This window comes from Uloborus diversus, chromosome 1, assembly GCF_026930045.1.
Source record: "Uloborus diversus isolate 005 chromosome 1, Udiv.v.3.1, whole genome shotgun sequence".
Lineage (NCBI taxonomy): Eukaryota > Metazoa > Arthropoda > Arachnida > Araneae > Uloboridae > Uloborus > Uloborus diversus.
Window position 1 is genome coordinate 63,457,077 of NC_072731.1, and position 23,813 is coordinate 63,480,889.

Genomic DNA, 23,813 nt, shown 5'->3' on the forward strand with positions numbered 1-23,813 from the left:
TAAATTAGAGGAGGTGTATCATGCATTGTTAACAGTACCACTGACCTGCGTGAACTCAGAAAGAGTAGTTTCAACTGTAGGAAAGTTGTGTACTAAAATGAGTTCCAGGCTTAGAGACAATTCAATAGAAGCATTATGTTTTTTACTAGTATTGATTTTTTTTATGACATTTGTTCCTTCATTTTATATTTGTTCACAATACGCTTTTGTAATAATGCAATTTTCGTACAAAATTATGAAATGTGGCAACTAAACAATATATTTTCAAGCAATTTTCGAGAAATTTCAAATACCGGTATTCCGGTATCACATTTTCAAAATACCAAACACTGGTATTAAATTTTTGGTCCAGTATTGCAATCCCTACTTTTGACTTATTTTGAAGCCCAATGGCTTAGTGGTAGCGCTTCGTGCTTTCTCCCCTCAGACTTGGGTTTGATCCTCAGGTTTGGCACGGTCGACAAAGCCTTTCAACCCTTTAGTGGGTCAATAAAATATGTACCAAGTGTGCTTGGGAACAAGACACTGGGGGGGTTCATGTTCCACTGACCGGAAAACGGGAACATCTGCCCTTGCCCCCAGAGCCCTCATTCACGAAAACTCAGATGGGCACAGTAGGCGTCGGTCCTTATGAGCTGTTCCCCCAACGAGTTTTTGACTGCTTTCCATATGGATGTTAAAAATATTACATTATTTCAGTAATTTTAAAAATATTATTTCAGACTGTTAAATAATTTCAGTAATAAAAAAGCAAATGGGCAATTCCAAGCCAATATTATTTTTCCAGTCATTTTCTTTTTTACTTTATGCAAGTTGAATTTTTTTTTTCTCTGACGTTAATAAAACTATACTTAGAATGTATGGATTTATAAGAATTGAAGTTGTAATCATTTAAGTTGTGGTCTTAACTTGATTGTACTTGTGTGCTTCATAAAGCAAGTTTTCAAACAGCCTTATGAAATAATTCATCAGCTACTGAAAAAAAGTAAACAAGTTTTTCCTGAGTTAAGTCACCATTTTTCCAAAACTCTTCAATCTGAAAGGAACTCTGGACTATTTAACAACACTGAGGGTTTTTAATCCAAGAAGGAAAGACCAAGAAAAGTTGAAGGCTATTGGTTAGCATTACTGGGTTGCTCTAAACCACTTATTGTTCAACCCTCTCAAAAAAAAAAAAAAAAAAAAAGAAAGAAAGAAAAGAAAAAAAATAAAGAAAAAACCCATAAAGAATTAAGTTTTTTTGGGAGGAAAAAAAAGTTACATATGTCAATAATATTGTTTCTCATCCCATGTATGAAATAGAGGAGTCCAGGATTAGTTGTGTCAGAGCCAACTGTGCCATTTAGCATCCTGACTCAGTCGACAGTTTACAGCACCTGTTGCAGCCGCGTCTTTTGAGTGAACAGGTTGATTGTTTCAGTGTACCATGTATGTTTGAAAGTAAAGCATTGGTCTGTTTTCAAGATAAAAATATTTATCTTGTTTTGTGTTGCACTACAAAAGTAAACTTTGTGACATACATTGGAATTGTCATCACCACCAAAGATATTGAGTTACATAAATTTTTCTAAGGTTTTTTAAATATTTAAAGCTGTTATTCTATATATTTCATGTGTTAATCACGACAACATTTCAAAAACTAAGGAATAAAATTTAAAATGGCGTAATGCGGTACTAGTGATGAAATCACAGAGACACATTGTGAGTGTCACTACTTGCACAGGCATAATTTTTAACAGAGGTTTTTACATTTCAGGGAATAAGGTGCACAATTACAAGAGGCATACTGAAAGAGCAAAAACTACTTTAGCTGACTATGAGAGGGCAGCAGTAGAAGTAAATTCCAGAAGGTGCGACTTGAGGAAGTCCCAAGAACTGTTCAACGTAAACCTAATATCCCTTCCTATGTATATGAGTATTAAGAAGAGAACTAATATGGAAGGAAGTATAGAAATGAAATCTAAAAAAACATGTAGGATATTCACACCTAAACAGGTTATGGAGTTGTAGAACATGCTAAACAATCAGCAAATATGTTTTATGGAATTAGTCCTACCGAACTGCAAATTTAGAAAAGTTTGAATCATCAACATTAAAAAGTACCTACTTTCAAGAAAACAAGAAAAACGTGAAATTTATTTTTCAAGTATGGGTTTCAATCTGTGTTTTTATGTATATCTGAACACTGTATCGTAAAACACTTAAAATGACATAGCGATATTAGTTTAATGACAAGAAAGAACTAGATTAGCTACTATATCCTTGTCATGCTTGTAAGAATTTTGGTACATTTCAGAAAAATGTTATGTAAATACCCTTCAAAAGCCTTTTAAACATGTCATAATTATGAAAGAGAAAACAATGAAAAGAACTAAATTGCATGCATAGTAATCTTATTATTTTGTACAAATTTAAAAATTTTAAGAACATTTCTTTTTTTTTTTTGAATCTTAACATAAATCAAACATACCCACATTCACCTTCAAAATAAAGTGCTTTACGTTTGATAATATCCACAACACCAGAAAATTCACTTTCTAAACCAATTGGTATATGTATTAGAGCACAGTGTTTATCAAGTTTTGATCTGAAATGTAACAAATATATAAAAGTAAAAATTGTTGAATACTAGTTAAAATAAAAAATTCATAGAACAACAATGTCATAGTAAAACTTTCCATTTCTTGCTTTATTTTATCTTTGTAGAATAGTGCATTCTTTGTATCATCTTTTTGTCACCATATCAGGTGTTTGGGACAATGACGACGCTTCATTATTGTTTTATCTCTATTTACAAAAATTACCGGTAAACTGTATTTGCTTTATACAGTTATATTACAATATATAGAATTCATTTCAGCTTAGCCATTTCTGGCTCGTAAACTCCCAGAGTACCAGCTTTTTAAAACCACTTTAGGTGAAGTCTCATGCTAGAATGTCTCTGGAATGTTCTCCCAGTTACCGTGCATCCAGCACTTCCTGTCCATTAACAGGTTACACATGCTGTGCACCTGTAACATCTGTTTTTAGTTTGGTCAAGTTCAACCATCACTACCTACAAGAAGACCGCTTCAGTGGTTACCTTAAATGATCAATGACGTAGTAGAAACCCGCTGACTCAAAAATCCTTATTTGGCGGTTTAACGCTCTCAGCACTAGCCAACGCAAATGCCAATTTCAAACTAAGTTTCGAATTCTAAGCCATTTTTTTTCCCACTGACAGTAGAGTTCACTCTGGATTTAGTAAAACTCCTTTCTATAATAAAATTAATTATGCAAACATAAAACCATTTTTGAACTTTTACACTGTAATGAAGAATAAAAAAGAAATGAAAATCTTAGAACTTCAATAATCTATAATGGATATAATTTACAACATAAAAACAGGTAAGATATTTTGTTTTCTTTTTCAAGCCATCAATGGCTCGGTCTTTCTCACAAATTGCATTTTTGCAATCAAAGAAATATTTAAAGAACTTTAACATTTCAGATTTCTTTTTACATTTTGCATAAAAGAAATTCTGATCGCTAAATTTTTTGTCATCATTTCAATAATTTTAATAGAATGCAGCTACCAGCTTCACAAAAATTTGTAAGAATTCATTTGATTACTTTATGTTATAGATAGTGATGCATGACTTACATAATTCCCATGCATATTTTCATATTTATGCAGAATGCATTTCATATTCAATTATACATCTTTTTAGAATACTTTATTGTGATAGTGATTGCATTACTAAATACGTGAATGTTTCTAAGATAGTGGACGGGAAAATTAAAAATATGTCATTCTTGTCTAAATATGAGTCTATGATAATGTTAAAATTTAAATTTTTCATTTATGTTTACTTTGTTATGATATTGATAATTCAGACATTATTTTTTGAACCTAATACGAGTCTTTAAAATTCATGTGGATATGATACAATGTATTGAAAATTTTGGTTACTGTAATCTTGTTATTCCTTACGTTCTCTCTTATATATTCGCTCGATTTGAAGGGAAAAAAAGCGTTAACTTGGAAAATAAACTTTTGATTTATTCTTTTACCAATGTTAATATGTTTGGTGAACTACTGTTATCAAAATAATAGCTTTAGTACGCTAAGAGACATAAATTAAAACGATTTTCATAGGGAAATTTCCTCTGAGTCAGCCTTTTTCGGTCAAGTGATGAAACCAGTGATTGGGCTTTCTATGTAGGAGATGGTGGTTCAACCCGGAGGTTGACAGTCATTGAATTAGAAAGTGATTTTTTTTTCAAGAATGAAAAAAAGCAAAAAAAAAAAAAAAAAGTCTCAAGTACAGAGGCACATTAATGGGGATAATCAGCCCTGTGAAACTTTGGTTTTAAGTTTGTTTATAAAAAACATTCATATTGCCAAAATGTTGCCAAGCTCATAAATATGGCATACGTCCTTTCTTCCTTCTCTACCTCTTTTAAGGAATTTATTGGCTTTTTCAAATCACTGACAGGTGCTTTATGTTTGCGGTGATCGGAAAATATCAGCTGCGTACACACAACAGGGGGTAGTTTGCTGGACCAACAGCTAGAATCCTTGTGTTAGAGAACATGAGATATTCAATTGTTACAGTACAGTGCAGCAACAGTATTGGTATATTAAGGGCACTTTTTAAAAAATATAAGATTTATTAACAAAACAAAATACACATACATAACAGTAAGCAAAATAAAATAAAGTAAAGTTAAAAAACTTACAAATTATAAAACATAAATTACAAACGTCATAATAAAACATTAAGAAAATCTTGACTATAGTTCAACATGAGTTAGTAGTAAATTAAACACTAAAGAGCGCCAAAGGCACTGTCCGGAGTGTTTTTTAATTGGTTTAGTATGGAGTACAAACACAAATATGTATTAACAGTAATATTTACAAATTAATTTTACACAAGTAGTAAAAATTTTACACAGAACAATTATTGGACTGTTTGACTCCAGAAAAAAAAAACACACACAATAACTCGCATTGAAACATTCAATAGTATAAAAAATACAATACAAAATCCCCCCCCCCCCAGTTGGCAAGTTAGTATATTTTATCAGCTAAAAGTTAATTATTGTGATAGAATGTCGTTATTTTGTATATATTCATTGACCCCTTGTTTATATTTTTTGAAGTTCTTCTCATTCCTAACATCTTCCGTTACTTCATTAAACAGCCGCGGTGCCATGTAAAAGAATTGCTTTTTAATAATCGTTTTATTTGGTTTTATAACTTTATATTGTTTACCTGAAATTTGAGTATTATATTGTTTTTCATTAATTTCAAACCAGTTATTGTTGTTATGCAAAAAATACAATATTCTCTGTGCATATATTTCTCTGATATTATAGATTTTCTCTGACTTTTGTAAAATAGTATCGTTTTTATTAAGTTCTTGTTTAGATTCATAAATTATTTTTCAAAATTTTTGCATAAGTTCTATTTAAATTGGTAAGATTTGTTTCATAATCACCTCCCCATGCACAAATACCATACGTAATTATTGAGTTTATCCAAGCATAAAATAAACATCTAAGAAACTTTTTCCCAACTATATTTCTCAATAAATAAGACCAATGTATTCTACCTCTTAATTTCTTCACAAGTTTATCAGTGTGGCATTTCCATTTTAAATTTTCACTAAAAGTTATACCTAAATAATTTATATTTTCGACTCTTTCTATTGTAGGGCAGTTACAGTTATTTGTGCAGTCACATGTTGGTTCGTGATATTTTATGCCTAAATCAATTTTATTAATTCCTTTCTTTTTTAAATCAAACTTTATATATTTTGTGTTATTTATATTAAGAGATAACATATTGTCAGTTAACCATTTATTTATAGCAGTTAAATCAAGTTCTATTTGGTTTTTTATACCATTAATGCTCCTTGCAGAATATGTTAATGCTGTATCATCTGCGTATAGAGTAATTGTACCATATAATTTAATGTATGACATGTCATTAATATATATTAAAAAAAGTAAAGGACCTAAAATTGATCCCTGAGGGACTCCCGTTTTTGTTGTTTTATATTTGCTTATACAGTTATCATAGGCGGATTTAAGACTGAGTTCCTGGGGGGCAGGGTTTTTTTTAGCAACATTTTTATTACCCCCCACGCTCATGTTTTTGTCTGTTTCCTGTGATGCATAAGTCCATGCTTTACTTTTTTGTGTGTCGTTTTCATTAATGCATGTTTTCATGCTGTCCTTTTTGAATTGACCTTAAAAGAGGGAGCTGGTATCAAGAGAGTGACGCGGGGCTCCAATTTTAGGGAACCGGGGGTTTCTCCCCCGGAGGAAATTTTGTAAAATGGATATAAAATTTTGCATTTTGAAGCCTTATAAAGGTTAATTGTACAGACATAGAAATTGATAACCAGATTATACAGTATTGTTCAAATTTTGTAAGAAACAGCCATTTTAAGCTTGAAAGAAAAAATAAACTATAGATTTCTCATTACAGCACCTTTTTTTAATTTTAAGTAGTGCAAAAAACTAAAAGGAATAGAGGTAGTGTCTATTTTTTTTCTTGGCTAAACAGATTAACAATATGCAGTAGAAGTAATTGGAGCTTACTTTGCTTAGGATTTTCAAAGACTTATCTAATTATTTTCAAGGACTGTAGAATAAATAAAATTATTTAACGCACTTCATTTGTACTCTCCAGTCTCTGATATTTTAATATTTGAGTGTAAATTTTTACAGTCCTCTTCTAACTTTGTGAGAAATAGCTATTTTAAAATTAAAAGAAAAAAAACTATAGATTTCTCATTACAACAACTTCTATTCAGTTGCAAGTGGGACAGAAAACAAAGAGGAATAGAAGTAGAGTGTAATTTTATTTTTGTGCTAAACAGATTGACAATATGCATAAGTTAGATAAAAGCAAGCAACACCAAAAGAATTTCCAAAATTTTGCATTTGGGATTGAATAAATAGCAAGATATGAAACATGCGAGTCACAAAAATTTATTTCAAATAATGTTACAAACGTGAGAACCATGATTTTTACATTTTTGATACAGGATGTGGCAAGGAGCTGAGTTTGACACATTTCGGCATTCCTTCCCCTCTACCATTTGTTCGAAATTTTAAAATTTAAGGTTTATAGCCACACTTTTCCAAATGTTCAAGGTTTTCAAGCACTTAAAAATGAAATTAAATTTTTCAAGCAATTTCCATTTTTTAAGGAACAAATCATGAATTTTTTTGGGGGGAGTTAGGGACCCACTTCAAAGCAGGGGCCCTAAGCAATAGGTTGTTTACCTTATAGGCAAATTCGGCCCTGTTTGTAATTTTTACGAAAATTCGTCAGTTTTTACGGTTGAAAGATTTTTACGATTTTACTAATCTTTGTTAGGTTTTTATAGACTTTTATAAAATTTCAGTAAAGTTTTTCCAAAACTTTTGATGACTCAATTATTTAGATTTCAATAATGACAAGGTCTGAATCAATTAGACTTAGATGATTATGACTTACCTTACTTTTTAAACAGTATTTATAAAGTAAGTAAAATTGTACTCAGTAAAATTGTACTCTCCCTCTAAGTAAAAAGATTCATTTAATCAGAACACTCAGGTAACTAAAATTTATTCAGTTTGCGGTAACATTTATTTTCTCTCTCTCTTTTTAAGAGGAAAAAACTTTTTTGTTTTTTAGACTTTCTCAAACGGCCAATTAATCAACTAAGAACATAAATATTATGCATAAATATGCTTGAAATGTGGACACAAATCATAACGAGTAGATCGTTCTGTTAGGGCTAATGGGGGGGGGGAGTTTTTCCCCCTTTGCTTTAGGTTCTAATTTGTTAAAATAATCGTCAATTATTATAAGTGTTGCAGCTTAATGTATAGCTCTTTTAGCCTATATTTTCATTCATATACTTGCCCAAAAGGTTTTTCAGTTCAAAATAGTGAATTTGACACATTTTCAGTACCCCAGCGACAGCTGTACTATTTTTATTTAATGTTTGTTCCACCCCCCCCCCCCTTTTCTCTTATCAGAAAAAGGACATTCGCTTTTCTCTTCATTTTCATTGAACTATTCAAAAAAAGAAAAAGTCATGATTTTTTTGTTTTAAGATTTTGGAAGATGTGTTGTTACTATATAAAGTTCTCCCAAAACTGGGGGGCAATGCCCCTATGCCCCCCTCTAAATCCACCCATGCCCCTCTGAACGATTCAAAAAAGAAAAAATAATTTTTTTTTTAAACATTTGGAAGATGTGTTGTTACTACATAAAGTCCTCCCAAAACTAGGGGGGGCATTGCCCCCCTCTGCCCCCCCCCCATAAATCCGCCCATGACAGTTATTTAGTTTTATTGCTTGTTTTCTGTCCGTGAGATAGGATAACATCCATTTGTAAGGTATTCCTCTTATTCCAACATTGTATAACTTTTTTATCAAAATCTTGATGCTTACACTGTCAAATGCTTTGCATAAATCCAAGAATACTGCTGAAGTTTCACAGTTTTCGTTATTGTTCGCATAAATGCTAATTTTAATACAGCTTTTTCAGTATTTCTGTTTTGCCTAAATCCGTATTGTGCGTTATGGAAAAAATCATATTTTTCTAATAATTTTGAGAATATTGGTAGAACTGAGATAGGTTTGAAATCATTACAGTCATCTTTAGCACCTGATTTGGGTATCGGTGTAATTATTGCTTTTTTTTAGATCTTCTATGAACTCGCCTCTTTGTAGACTAATATTGATGATTTTTTTCACAATTTCTATATGATAATTAGCAATTATCTTAAGTGCATTACTTGTAATTCCGTCATGTCCCGGTGTTTTGTCATTTTGCATATTATCAATAATATTTTTAACCTTACTTATTTCCATTGGGTAAATATAAATAGAATTTGTTTGGTGTGTTATGTTATTATCATAGTTTGATGCTTTATCGCCGTTTATTTCCACACAACAATTTATAAAAAAAAGTCATTAAATTTTTCAACTAGTTCATTGCTATTATCTACATCGATGGAATTCTTATTCTTAACCCCTGTAATATCTTTAATAATATTCCATTGTTTTCTTCCATCTTTTCAGCATGGACAAATTTTTTATGAAAAAAATCCTCTTTTTCTTTTTTAATCACCTTTTTCAATTGTTTATTGTATTATTTATAATTATTTTTATATTCCTTATTATAAGGAAATTGTTTTGTTTTTTTATATAATTTTTCTTTTTTATTGATCATATTTACTAACTCTTGTGCGATCCATTGTTTTTTTAATTTATTAGCTTTTTTTTATCTTCTTGTTTCTTTCCATGAATTCCTTAATTTTACTGATTTTTCTATAATTTTCTTCCCTAATATTTATACATTTCGGTGAAATAAATTTTTACATTTACTGCAACAAAACACCTCACTTTTATCAAAAATCTCAGAAACACAAATTTCGCACTTGTCAGACATCTTACGTAGTTAATTTTTTAATGAATTCTTGTTAATCTCAACACTCAGAAGATGGCGCCACTCCTTTAAGAAGAACATAACGTTGAAAAAACTGCCAAGTTATCAAAATATGTATTTTTTTCCATTTTGAGAAATGAATAAAGAATCATGTGTATATACCGTCAATTGCAAGAATTCGTCAGCAGCAAAGAGAATGTACAAAAACACCAGCAAGAGACAATTCAGAGGATAATGCTACAAAATGCATTGAAGGGATTTATCTACTATGCTCAGTTACGGCACAAACTTGGTTTATAACATATTTTATTCATGCACCAATCATACTTTCACAAGTAATTTGTCTCCCAAATAAAATAAATTGCATATATACAAGTAAAAGCCTTATATTTATCCACTTTCAAGTGTAAATAAAACATGCTTGCGATGGATTATGTTCGAATAATGTTAGCTTATTAAAATTGAATATCATGTCCTTAAACAATATAAAATAGCAACTAAAATTTTAATATGAACACAATCTCAATTTAGCAATTACTTTTAAACATTTTCTCATTCTTTTGAAAATTTTACTACTGTTGCCAAAAAACTTTAAAAGAAAGAAAAGAAAAGAAATAGAATGGTTATTTTTAAATCTTGATTTGAATCATTAGCTCTTGAAGTTGTACCTAGTAAACCTAGGAGCTAAGAGCTAACTCAAGATTTAGTTAAGATATTTTCTAATACTTAAGTGAAATTCTTAGAACTTAATCTTACCTCATCTGATTGAGAACTCTACTAGGATCAGCCCCCATACGATCGAGTTTGTTGATAAAAGCAATGCATGGAACATCATATCGCTTCATTTGTCGAACAACTGTCATAGTTTGAGATTGAACACCTCCGACACTACATAAAACAAGAACAGCACCATCCAATACTCTTAAGGCACGTTCCACTTCAACAGTAAAATCCACATGGCCAGGGGTGTCTATTATGTTTATGTTTACTCCCTTCCATGTGACATAAGTTGCAGCAGATTTTATAGTTATACCTCTTTGTCTCTCAAGTTCCATGGAATCCATTTTTGCCCCAACTTTATCTTTTCCTCTAACCTAGAAAAATATAAATAGGTCAAAAAAAAAAAAAAAAAAAACATCAGAAATTATTTAATATCATTAAAAAATATTGCATGCTAATTGCAACCCATCCTCTACTTAGAAAGCGTTTAAAAGAACTATTTGGTCAAGCACCATAAAAATGAATATTCCAGGAAGAGCATTAGAAATAGCACAATAATTACTTTTAGTATTCACTTAAAAAATGACCGATGCTCTCAGAAAAAAATGTAAAAACTCAAAGCCCTTTAGCATCACTCAAAAGCATTTTCGTCTTTTAATGGATGCACTAGTTATGATATTGAATGAAATAAACACACAAAGAATGTAACTAAACTTAACAAAAAAAAATATATATATAAAACACCAATAGACATTTTGTGAGTCATGCTTTATTCTCATTTTAGATGTTTGCCAATAATGAAATGATGGTGTAAAAGAAATTTTTTTAATAGTAATAGATCATACTTGAACACAGGTATATAACCAAGGTTCAGCTTTTGTCAAGGTTGTCCAAAGCCAGGTTGGCTTTGGGGGCTTGAGCCCCCCCTCCCCCCCCCCCCCCCGCTTCTTTTGCTAACTTGGGGTTAAAGAGGCTTAAGGCAAAAAAAAAGAATTTCCCACACGGTCGGAAAGGATAATTCAATATACAGGGTGTGATAGACACAAATGACCCCAAAAATGCATTCAAACTGGTCATAAACGTGTAAATCAACCACTGTATTCCACTCTTCAGGATCCTCCAAACTATTATGGGAATAGGACCTCCCTTTGAGTTAGTCCTGCCCTGCTGGTCACTTGTTACTAACTAAAATTTTGATTTTTCAAGTCTACATTTACATATCATACAGTGATTGAAGAGCAATCATATTTTCAAATTAATTTTAAAACTTGTTAAAACACAAAAATAGAAGCTCTCCTTTTCAGAGACTGTATATATAAATAATATTGATTAAAAAGTTTTAAAAAAAAATCCAAAACTTAAAAATTGATTGAATTTTTTACAAGAAAAAAGATTGAATTTTTTACTGTTGCAAGAAAAATTGAACTCATATTTCCAAATGGTGCATATAGTTTTAAAGAGATAATCATTATATTTCAAGTTAAAAAAAAAAGGATAAAATATCATGCTTTGTTCTAGAATTAACACTGCTTCAAATTTTTGTGGACAACTGTAAGTGAGTAATGGCACCCAGGTTGTTGTTTTTGGCCGGCCAGGATTCTTTTTGGGAAAAACAAAAATGTACCTCTAACTTACTTTTTCAAAAATTTGACATAGATTAAATCTGAAAATTTCCTAGACTATGAAGGGTAACTCCTTTGCCTGGATTGATACGGACTGTACTTATATTTATTAAACTTTTAAAATGCACTAAGTTTGCTTGCTGTGATAGTTCCCATGACCATTTGATAGCCAAATTTACTTTTCGGCTGAATTCTTTGCATTTTTACGGAACTTGTAGGGAACTTATCATAACTTAATAAGCATACCATGGTGGCGGATACCATTAGTGTCATTCATTTTCACCAATTTCTCACAATTGCTGCAGCATTATCGTGTCATACCAAAACAAAGCAAATCCCAACACCTATCATATCTTTCCCCTTTCAAAACAAATTCAGAGAAATTCAAAACATTTATGAGTAAACATTACCGTTTCCCTTTAAAAACATCTAATCATAAAATTCTTAAAAGACAATGCATTGATCAGTTTATACATCAAATATCTTAATATTTACTTCATGCATTTCCTCTATTCTTCCCGTGTAATACAGAAGCCTTTCTGTCAGTGTCGTTTTACCAGAATCAATATGAGCAGAAATACCAATGTTGCGTATTTTCTCAACAGGTTTGTGTACCTAAAGTAAAATATCAATCATAAGAAAGATAACAAAAACATTTTTAGCAGTAAAAGTAAAATTACAAAACATTAGGGAATCACATTCATTCACTAGCGTTTTTCCAGAAAGTTTTCCACAAAGGATTTTATATGAGATAACTTTTAAAAGATGCTTGATCAACACTTGATATCAATCAATGGAATAACCAGAAGTTTTTCAAGGAAAATAGGGTTTCATCTCAAGGATTTTTAATTTTTTAGTAACATGAGAAAACTAATATGCAGTTAGTCCTCTATAAGGGAATAGCATAGTTATGGATGAGAAGTTGGATGTTATTGGAATCACAGAGACATGGGCTACCGAATCTGATGCAGATTTATTACATATTGCTGGATATAATTTGTTCAGACAGGATAGAGTAGGTAAAAGAGGTGGTGGGGTTTTATTTTATGTTAGAGACAATTTTATTTGCAATGAATTGGTCATAAATGATAAGCCTACTGATATTGATATGGTTTGGCTGGAGTTGATGAGCAGTAAGGGCAAAAAGCTATGCTTTGGAAACATTTATAGGCCACTAATTCAAACCAGGGACAAGATGAACAGATGTACCGTATTATTAGTGACATGCCCAGTAAGGGATCCGTCATCATAATGGGGGATTTCAATTTTCCGGGTATGGATTGGAATAATTTTTATCCTGGTAATGGCAAAGAAGAGGAATTTTTAAAAGTAATTGGTGACTGTTTCTTAGATCAAGTTGTAACTCAGGGAACTCGAGAGGAGGCGATTTTGGATCTAGTTTTTTGTGACATAGGTAGTTTTGTTCAGGGGTTGTGTGTAGGGGAGCATATTGGAGATAGTGATCATAACAGCATTAGGTTCCGGGTTAAATTTGAAGTGTGCAAAGATGATAATTTTAGGTTTGTGCCCAATTTCAGAAACACTGATTTTGTTGCACTTAGGCAGAGCTTGAAAGAGGTTTTTTCGTCAGGATTGGAAAATAGCAACGTAGCTCAGCAGTGGACGGAATTTAATGATAAACTTGCTAAAACGGTTGGGGACTATGTTCCATTTAGGACAAAAGGTGTTAGTACCAAAATTTAGCCCATGTGGTTCTCCAGGGAGACTAAAGAAGCTCTTAATTATAAGCAAGCCACTTTTTGTAAGTTTAAAGAAACTGGTCAGAGTGCGAAGAGGCTCCAGTATGGTAAGGCAAGGCGAAATTTTAAGTATTTGGTACGGATTCAGAAAAGGGAATTGGAGCAAAGGCTGGCAGATGACATTGATGGGAACCCTAAGAGGTTTTTTGCTTACGCTAATTCTGGGAAAGCTCGAAACAGTCAAATTGGGCCTTTGGTTGATGAGTATGGAAATTTAATCCAAAACGAAGGGATGTTGCAAATGTTCTAAATAACTTTTTTTCCAGTGTGTTTAACGATAACTGTATCTCAACAGTTGACACTAACAAGACACAAGCTATTATACAGCTTGAGGATTTTGTATTTTCCAGGGAGGAGGTTTTATTTCATTTGAAAAAGATTAAAGCAACTAAAGCTCCGGGACCAGATAATATTTATCCAAAAATTTTAGTTGAATGTGCAGAGGAATTAGTGGATGTTATTTTGAATATTTTCAATGCTTCTTATAACTCAGGGACGGTGCCAGAGGACTAGAAGCTGGCTAACATTACGCCACTCTTCAAGAAGGGGTCTAAAGGTATTGCTGGGAATTATAGACCTGTAAGTTTGACTTCGGTGATTTGTAAGATTTTCGAAACTTTGATCAAAATTAAGATCATGAAGTTCTTAGAGACTAATGGTCTGTTGACTAGTTTGCAGTATGGTTTCAGGAAAGGTAAATCCTGTACTACTAACTTATTGCATTTCTACGACAAGGTTACCTCAGCTTTAGATAACAAAAAAATGTGCGGATGTTGTTTATATTGATTTTCAAAAAGCTTTTGACAAGGTACCACATGTTGCTCTTCTCAGCAAGTTAGCTGACATTGGAATAGGAGGAAAAACTTTATTTTGGGTTAGAAATTGGCTTACTGGTAGGAAGCAAAGAGTAGTTGTGAGAGGAAATCATTCTAATTGGAGTCATGTTTTAAGTGGGGTTCCTCAGGGATCAGTTTTAGGGCCTCTTTTGTTTATTATATTTATGAATGACATCAATGAAAATATTTCTGGAAGCATGAATTGTTTTGCTGATGATGTAAAAGTTATGGGGATTGTCGAAAATGAAGAACAAGTAAAACAGCTGCAAGAGGATTTAGATCATATTACTAAGTGGGCAGATAAATGGGGTATGGCAGTTAATGTAGGGAAATTTCAAGTGCTACACTTTGTCATGGAAATAAGCGCATGAGATATCGTTTACAGGGTTCAGTCATAAATCAGACAGAAAATGTTATGGATCTGGGTATGTTTATAAATCAGGACTTCAAGTTTAGTCAACAGTGCAGTATTGCTAGTAACAAAGCCAACAAAATGCTTGGGTTCATCAATAGATCTATTTCAAACAAATCTAAGAAAGTTCTTCTGCCTTTATATAGGAGTTTAGTAAGACCTCATTTGGAGTATGCTGTTCAGTTTTGGTCGCCTTATCTGAAGAAAGATATTTTTGTATTGGAAAGGGTTCAAAGAAGGATAACTAAATTAGTAAGGGGACTCTCAGATTTAGATTATGATACCAGACTTAATAGGCTTAACATGTATAGCCTGGAGCAAAGGAGAGTCAGAGGGGACATGATTCAGTTATTTAAATTTATCAAAATGAAAGATGTAAATGGATTAAATTTTTGCGGGGAAAGCAGGACAAGGGGTCATTGTTTTAAGCTATTTAAATCTCAGGCTAACTTGGAAATCAGGAAAAACTACTACTTTAGCAGGGTCGTGGGCACTTGGAATAGCTTACCGGAAGAGGCGGTAATGAGCAAGGGAGTGGAAAGCTTTAAGAGGGCCATTGATCTTCATTGGGGACTAATTAATTGACTGGGACCAGCCTAGCTGGGCCCAGAGCCTGTTGCTGGTCGTCACATTTGTATTTCTTGAATAGAGCTTCATATTTTACATTTTAAATTTTTAAAACTAAATTTTACATTCTTAAAACATTATATATCATGTAAAATATAATTAATTTTTGTTTTGCCTTTTATTATAAAATACATCACTAATATTTGCTCTGTAATTAGTGCTATTATTATCTTAGTCAAACTCCAATCTTGTTGCGACTTCTGGATAAACACAACGACTCTGAAATCGACACCCTCTTTTCGTCTTCACTTACTATTCTACGCTGATCAATTACCATTATTGAAGAACACATTTGATTTTTATAAGATTTGTTAAAGTAATCATTATTAAATTACAAGAAAAAATTGTGTCAGAGAAAAATGAAAGAATGCTAATATTTTGCCTTCAAGAATAAAAAATTCGTTAAAAAAATGTGTGATTAAAGCAAAATTTGCCTCCCCTGAAAACTTTGCTGCCCTGGGCAGCTGCCTACTCAGCCTATTGGGAAATTGGGCCCTGAGATGATTAATGGTAGACAGAGATGACAGTTTAACAATTGATCAAATGAAATATAAAGGATAAACATTAGATTAATATTAGAAATCCTTTTTCAAACTTATTATTATTTGTTAGAAAAACATATGTTAATCCAACCATACTTTTAAGAAAGTGAAAACGTAAACCAGAAAGAGAGTTCAGATAATATTAAAATATGATTTTTTTTTAAATTTATTAAAAATTTTTTTATTATTCTTTTAATTTTTTGTGCCATTGAAATTTTTAGGCTGTGTGTGTTTTGAGGGGTGTTTTTCTCATTTGGGGGGGGGGCTCTTGCTTTTGGGGGGTAGGATCTTTGAGATATTTTTTTGGGAGGGGGGAGGTGCGCCTTGCTCTTTAGAGGGGGTGGGCACTCTGCTCTGGGTGCTATTTAAGCACATTAATCAGAAAGTTGTGGTTGACTCGTAATAATTGAATGCATATTAATGAAGTATAAATTATAGAACTCAATCCTTATATATTATTTCTGTAACCTGTTTTTAGTTTCTACGCGAGATCTTCCTCAATTCTTGATCGATTTCTTTGATTTACACCTTATTTTAAAGCTTATAGTGCTGGCTACTGACGAAAAATAGACCCATGGTCTAAAAATTGTTTTTTTTTCCGTCAAAAAAACTTTTTTAAAGAACCAGAATGAGGTATTCGTTTAAACTTATAACTTTAACTTGCACGGTGACCGACAGAGCTGAATAGCTTGATCGGCAGAGCGTTCGACTGGTAACCAGGGGAATGCAAGTTCGGGCCCCCGTCCGGACAATCTGCATAAAAAAATTAGAGAAATACCGCGCATTACTTGAAAACATCGAATAACAAACATGAGGGAATAGATGAGGTGGAAACGCTCCGTGCTGTTGTGAAAACTTGATTCAACATGGAGCTGAATTGATTCTTAATTGCAAGGCTTTTTTTTTAAAAAAAGCTTTGGCTCCGGTAAGAAATTTAAAGCATTATGTAAGCGAAAATATAAGTATCAGGTTTAAGATTTCAGACTACAATGAAATTGTTTTTCAGAAAAAATAATAAATCGTATATTGAAATATAGATTCTTCTAATGAGTTTTTGACTCTTTGTACAAATAAAAAAATTACTAGCTCAATTTGAAGGGTAAAGTATATATTTTTTCTTCTTTTTGCAAAAAAAAACAAATAGCTTATCACATTTTTACTACATTCGAAAATCTACGCTTAAATAAGAACTTAGTTCTAATTATTTTGTATTTTAACCGTGCTGTTAAATGATGAACACGTCTATCATCTAAGCCATAATGGTTCAAGCAGCCTGCTATAACAAATTGTAAAAATTTTCAAAAATAAAAACACTTCTCTTCAATATCTTACCTTATATATTATTTATGTGGATTATTTTTCTGTCAGTATGCGAGATCTTTCTTATCTCTTGAAGAAATTCTCCCCTCTTTTTAAAACTTATCAGGCCGGCTAATTATCACAGCGTTGTATTTAACAAGGTTTTGTTACTGATGTCTTCAAATTACATGCCATCTCTTGTGCGCTTACTTTTTTCGGTTCTTCTTCATAATGTTCTTTCTTTGAAATTTTTAAACAGCGAAATGTCTTCTGAAACAATTCGAAGCAAAGTGCGGAATACCGCATGGGTCGACTAGTATATCTATAATGGAACTCACAGCGGGAAATTTGAACACAAAAATCATAACACAAGGATTTTAAATGAGATTTTTCATTAAAATAAATTACAAACCTGAAAATACTCAAAAAGACCGTCAGTGCTTTTTATTTTGCGTTTACAGCCTAATTGCTAATGCATAATAAATATCTCTTTTGAAATAGAATTGCTAAGAATTTTACCCTTTTAAACAATGAAAATGAACATTGCTTGACACAATATTTGAAAATTTCCATAACTTAAAAAGTTCCTATAATTACATTTTCGGCATATAACAGAAAATATCCTTGTTTTACGCGCTTTTGATTATACGTACTTTAATATTTGACACCTTTATTTTACTTTACATGGATGAGTTTCAGTTTTACACGAATGCGGCAATGCAAACAGATAAAAATTTTCCCCTATTTTAAAATCCAAATTCAAAAAGATTTCAGATTACATATAATAAACTGCATTTTGGAGTGTTAATAATCAAGCCAAATTTATTTCAACCAAAAGTTTTAAAATACTGACCAATACTGACTAAATACTGACCATATATTGACTAATATTTAAAAAATTAACAAATTTTGGTGTAACAAAAAAGAGTTATCATACTTAGAGAAACAGATACTAGCTTTGTTTGTAATATGCAGCAAATTTGGTACAAATTTTGACTGAAAGTTTAGTTTGATTCATATATTTATTGCATTAAGAATAAAACTTTTCTGAAACTAGGAAAATAAATTAAAAGGTCTTGCAACTGTTTAAAACATTACTAAGTGATCGAAAGCAGTTTTTCATTCACTTTTTTTTTTCTTTGAAAACACAGTGGAAAACAATGTTAAAAAAAATTCAGAAATTAGGAAATACAAAACAGAAAAATTATATAAATTAATATTGTTAATTTTTAGTTAAAAACATCTTTTAATAAAACTTAGAACACATTTAGAAGATAGTTTTAATTACTAATAAGCAAATATTTTTGCATGTACAAAAACTACACCCTGTCCCAAAAATATAGACACAAGAACAAAATACAATTCACAGTAAAAATACAAAAAGATGGATTTATATCACATATGCGTATAATGATAATCAGTATGTGAAACACAAGATAGAGTGATTAAATTTTAAAAACACCATGCGTTGAATTTATTAAAAAAAAAAGAAAATAGGGGTCCTCTAATTACAAACACTTTTTAATTTATGATTTTTTTTTTAAGTTGAGAAACACAATTACAAATGAAAATATGAAATTGTGTTTCTCTTATCTCTAGTTACTTCAAAGATATGGTTTTCCATCGTAAGCATCAAGTTATTCCTGTGTCGAAAAATATCGACTTCAAGTTTCATATAATTTTGGTGCCCGATGTTGCCCAAGGGCAGATCCAGAAATTTATCAAGGAGCGGGCGATTTTTTTTTTTTTTTAGCATTAGCTCTCCAACATATCTGATCTACATTACTCTAAAATTGTGTTTTTTAATTCAATTTCGTTTTAATTCTGGGGAAATGTTTCGGATCCCCCTCCTTCTAACATCATTAAAGGTCATCTAAAATTGTGCCTTTTGGAACTTCAGATTTGCAAAACTACCAGAGAAAGTCACTGAAACCATTCCTTCCTCTAACACTACTCGAGATATATAGAATCCCATCTTTCAAGACTTAAATTTTGAGAAATTCTTGGCGGAAGGCTTTCAAACATCACCAAAGATCGAGAAATAACCCTGTACTGAGAAATAACTGGAAAAACCAATAAAAATTATAGCACAGATAGACAATCTGTATATTTTTCAATAACCATGTTGGTTTTCTCCAGATATCACCAAAGACTTAAAATCGGACTTTTGAAATTTTTCTTCCAAAAAAGTTCCCAGGAGCTAGACTTGAACCATGTTCCTTACCTTAAAATCATATCAAAGATAACCTACACTATTGTTTTTGGACCTCCATTCGGAGAAATTACCAGTGCATGTCCTTGATGTTGCCACACATTTAACATTGGATTTAAATTTGGACTAACCAATGGCCATTCCATGATATTGATATTATTCATATTGATATTTAACTTTTTTTCCAGTGTGTTTAACGATAACTGTATCTCAACAGTTGACACTAACAAGACACAAGCTATTATACAGCTTGAGGATTTTGTATTTTCCAGGGAGGAGGTTTTATTTCATTTGAAAAAGATTAAAGCAACTAAAGCTCCGGGACCAGATAATATTTATCCAAAAATTTTAGTTGAATGTGCAGAGGAATTAGCGGATGATATTTTGAATATTTTCAATGCTTCTTATAACTCGGGGACGGTGCCAGAGGACTGGAAGCTGGCTAACATAACGCCACTCTTCAAGAAGGGGTCTAAAGGTATTGCTGGGAATTATAAACCTGTAAGTTTGACTTCGGTGATTTGTAAGATTTTCGAAACTTTGATCAAAATTAAGATCATGATGTTCTTAGAGACTAATAGTCTGTTGACTAGTTTGCAGTATGGTTTCAGGAAAGGTAAATCCTGTACTACTAATTTATTGCATTTCTACGACAAGGTTACCTCAGCTTTAGATAACAAAAAATGTGTGGATGTTGTTTATATTGATTTTCAAAAAGCTTTTGACAAGGTACCGCATGTTGCTCTTCTCAGCAAGTTAGCTGACATTGGAATAGGAGGAAAAACTTTACTTTGGGTTAGAAATTGGCTTACTGGTAGGAAGCAAAGAGTAGTTGTGAGAGGAAATCATTCTAATTGGAGTGATGTTTTAAGTGGGGTTCCTCAGGGATCAGTTTTAGGGCCTCTTTTGTTTATTATATTTATGAATGACATCAATGAAAATATTTCTGGAAGCATGAATTGTTTTGCTGACGATGTAAAAGTTATGGGGATTGTCGAAAATGAAGAACAAGTAAAACAGCTGCAAGAGGATTTAGATCATATTACTAAGTGGGCAGATAAATGGGGTATGGCAGTTAATGTAGGGAAATGTCAAGTGCTACACTTAGGTCATGGAAATAAGCGTATGAGTTATCGTTTACAGGGTTCAGTCATAAATCAGGCAGAAAATGTTACGGATCTGGGTGTCTTTATAAATCAGGACTTCAAGTTTAGTCAACAGTGCAGTATTGCTAGTAACAAAGCCAACAAAATGCTTGGGTTCATCAATAGATCTATTTCAAACAAATCTAAGAAAGTTCTTCTGCCTTTATATACTAGTTTAGTAAGACCTCATTTGGAGTATGCTGTTCAGTTTTGGTCGCCTTATCTGAAGAAAGATATTTTTGTATTGGAAAGGGTTCAAAGAAGGGTAACTAAATTAGTAAGGGGACTCTCAGATTTAGATTATGATACCAGACTTAATAGGCTTAACATGTATAGCCTGGAGCAAAGGAGAGTCAGAGGGGACATGATTCAGTTATTTAAATTTATCAAAACGAAAGATGTAAATGGATTAAATTTTTGCGGGGAAAGCAGGACAAGGGGTCATTGTTTTAAGCTATTTAAATCTCAGGCTAACTTGGAAATCAGGAAAAACTTTAGCAGGGTCGTGGGCACTTGGAATAGCTTACCGGAAGAGGCGGTAATGAGCAAGGGAGTGGATAGCTTTAAGAGGGCCATTGATCTTCATTGGGGACTAATTAATTGACTAGGACCAGCCTAGCTGGGCCCAGTGCCTGTTGCTGGTCGTCACATTTGTATTTGTATTTGAACTACAGATTTGTTGAGTTGGATGTATCAGTAGGTGCTTTGTCTTGCTGAAATACAGTTTGGTTCGCCCAGAAAATCCTGTATTGGAATAAGATGGTCCCTCTAATACTCACTAATAGTTGAGAAAGCACATTTTCTTGTTACTAATTGCCAAATAAATGTACTTCTCTTAAGATAATTCATAAGAATGCAACTTTGAATTGTTAAGGAGAAGTTTACGGTTTCCATCAGTCCTGATTTTTGAGGCCACGTTCCATACTTTTATATTTTAATCAATAAAGGAACGCTAATATCTAATAAATTATTAAATAAAAACAAAAAACCCGACTGTTAGAACCAAAAAAAAAAACCTAAAAAGAAAAATGTATAAGCCAGTAGTTTAGAATGTATTCAGGGCCGGATTTAAAGGAGGGCAGGCGGGGCTACTGCCCCAGGGCCTCCACAACAAAGGGGCCCCCCACAATAAAATTTTTACAAAATATCCTAACTTTCACGGCTTAGCAAATTTTACTTTTTTCTCTCCTCTATAAATATAATAATAATATAAAAAAAGTAAATAGAAGTAACTTCAGGATGTATTTACTATTAAATTGCTGATCGAAAATATCGGATAGATACATATTAGGGTGGTCCAAAAAAGGCCCTTTTTTAAAAATTTCTGATTTTTACTGGTCTTACCCTCCTATTTGATTCCACTTATGTAAACAATAATTATTGTGAAGTTTCAGCTCATAATTTTAACTTTTAAAGGTAGCTCAACATCCTGTAAGTTCGGTTGATAGTAGATTTTACGCAATAAATGCAAATGAGAAGAAAAATGCTGAAAAAAGCCAATGCAACAATATTTCATTTAAACCTTTACAATTTTGTGCGTTGAAAATTGTGCAACAATACAACAATTATATTTAAATGATTATGGATGTGGTTGTGCAAGTACCTACCAAACTATTTTTTGCTATTGGTATAAGCGCGGCAATTTTTTTTGACAACCTGCAACAAGAACTGAAATTGATCTTTAATGGTTGTTTTTTATTCATTAAAATCTTTTTAATATATATTAATTCTTTTCAGCAAGATTATTAATAACTGGCTTCCTCGAATAAATTTTAGTAAACTATCCCAAAACTCGCAGATTGTTTGATCTCCCAAGTCTTGCATGATAAAATGCATCGGGTAAATTCTTTTTTTCAGTTAATGAAGCTGATCATAAATTAGGAAGTCCTCAGATTTCATGAGATTGGGCATAATCTCAGATACTTAGCAGCAATATTGTTACAAATTCTGTAAATAGTAATTATTTTTGTGATTAATTTGTGTAATCTATCTAAATTAGGCGTTTGTTCCATTATTTTGCAACTAAAATTATCTTTGTAACGTAACCTGTAAATAGCTTCTTGTAATGTACATACAACTCCCTAACATTCGGCTGAAGCATACGGTCCCCTCATTTCTGAATGATAAAATTTGAGTGGAAAGAAATGAGAAAGTGGTAGAACGGCGTAGGATTTTCTGAAATATTTGAGAAGCTCTCTTTCGATGTTTATAAATAGCTGTGACGCGTGATTAAAAAGTCAGTCTTGACTGAACCGTTGCGCTGAGAGTGTATTGGCTCTGTTTTGTGAAGCCTTTTGGGTTGTGTTTTTTGTACATTTTGATGTGAATATGTGTGTTACTGTTGAGTTTACTGTGTTGATTGATATTTGCCTAATTGCTATGGTTAATTTAGCAGTTGTTAACGATATTTCTTGTAAATAGTTGTAAATAAATCTCCAGTGTTTTTCTCAAGAACTGTATCGTCATTTGAAGAAAGTTGAAGCTGCACCGAACGCATGACAATATTTTTTCACTGAGTTCTTGAACAGCTTTACCAATTGTCTTATATTCCAGTGTATCGCTTGATTGATGAAAAGAGCCATGCAATTTTATTTACTTCTTCATCAATATTTTTTTATTGCAATTATGAAATTTACATTTCATTAAATTGAAATCATTACGTAGTACATTCTGAAGTATAGAAACTGTCACCCTAGGTTTTAAATAAACCCATTGCGCAAATATACCTAATCTTTTGAAATACAATATCTTCTGCTGAAGTGATGGCGAACTAGTTATTAAACACTTGTATTTCAAAACAGTACAAGATTTTTAACATTCATTAAGCATAGTGCTTAGCTCTAGGTACAATAATTCTGATTCTAGGAAAGGGGTTTTATGCTGAACTATTTAAATCAGTTCAAGAAATTTTCGATAATCATCTCTTGAGTCATACAGCAATTTTTTAACAGATTGTATTCTATAATCTGTACATCAGCCACTTTTCTTAATTATTGAGTCTTGTAACGCATTTATCCTAATGAATAAACTCCCAGCAGGCCTTGAATCTGTTACAGAGAAGTAATTTTGATGCAGAAGTATAGAAACTGCATTTATTTAAAATGGCACCAATAATGAATTCTATATATGGTGTTGACATTCCAGAATCATTTTTTTCTTAATTATTTTGTACTAGTAAGATAGGTGCTATTGCTTTTGC

The 23,813-nt window shown here is 32.0% G+C and overlaps 1 protein-coding gene across 1 annotated transcript in view; it reads right to left on the reverse strand.

Moving 5' to 3' along the window:
- The window catches only part of LOC129230020 (elongation factor G, mitochondrial-like), a 77,584-nt gene that overhangs the window by 34,651 nt on the left and 19,120 nt on the right, over positions 1-23,813 (reverse strand). The window contains exons 3-5 of the mRNA XM_054864408.1: positions 12,277-12,396; positions 10,196-10,533; positions 2,471-2,587 (exon numbers count right to left, since the gene is read on the reverse strand). Of these exons, the coding sequence (XP_054720383.1) occupies positions 2,471-2,587; positions 10,196-10,533; positions 12,277-12,396 (575 nt within the window). The remainder of the gene's footprint in view (positions 1-2,470; positions 2,588-10,195; positions 10,534-12,276; positions 12,397-23,813) is intronic.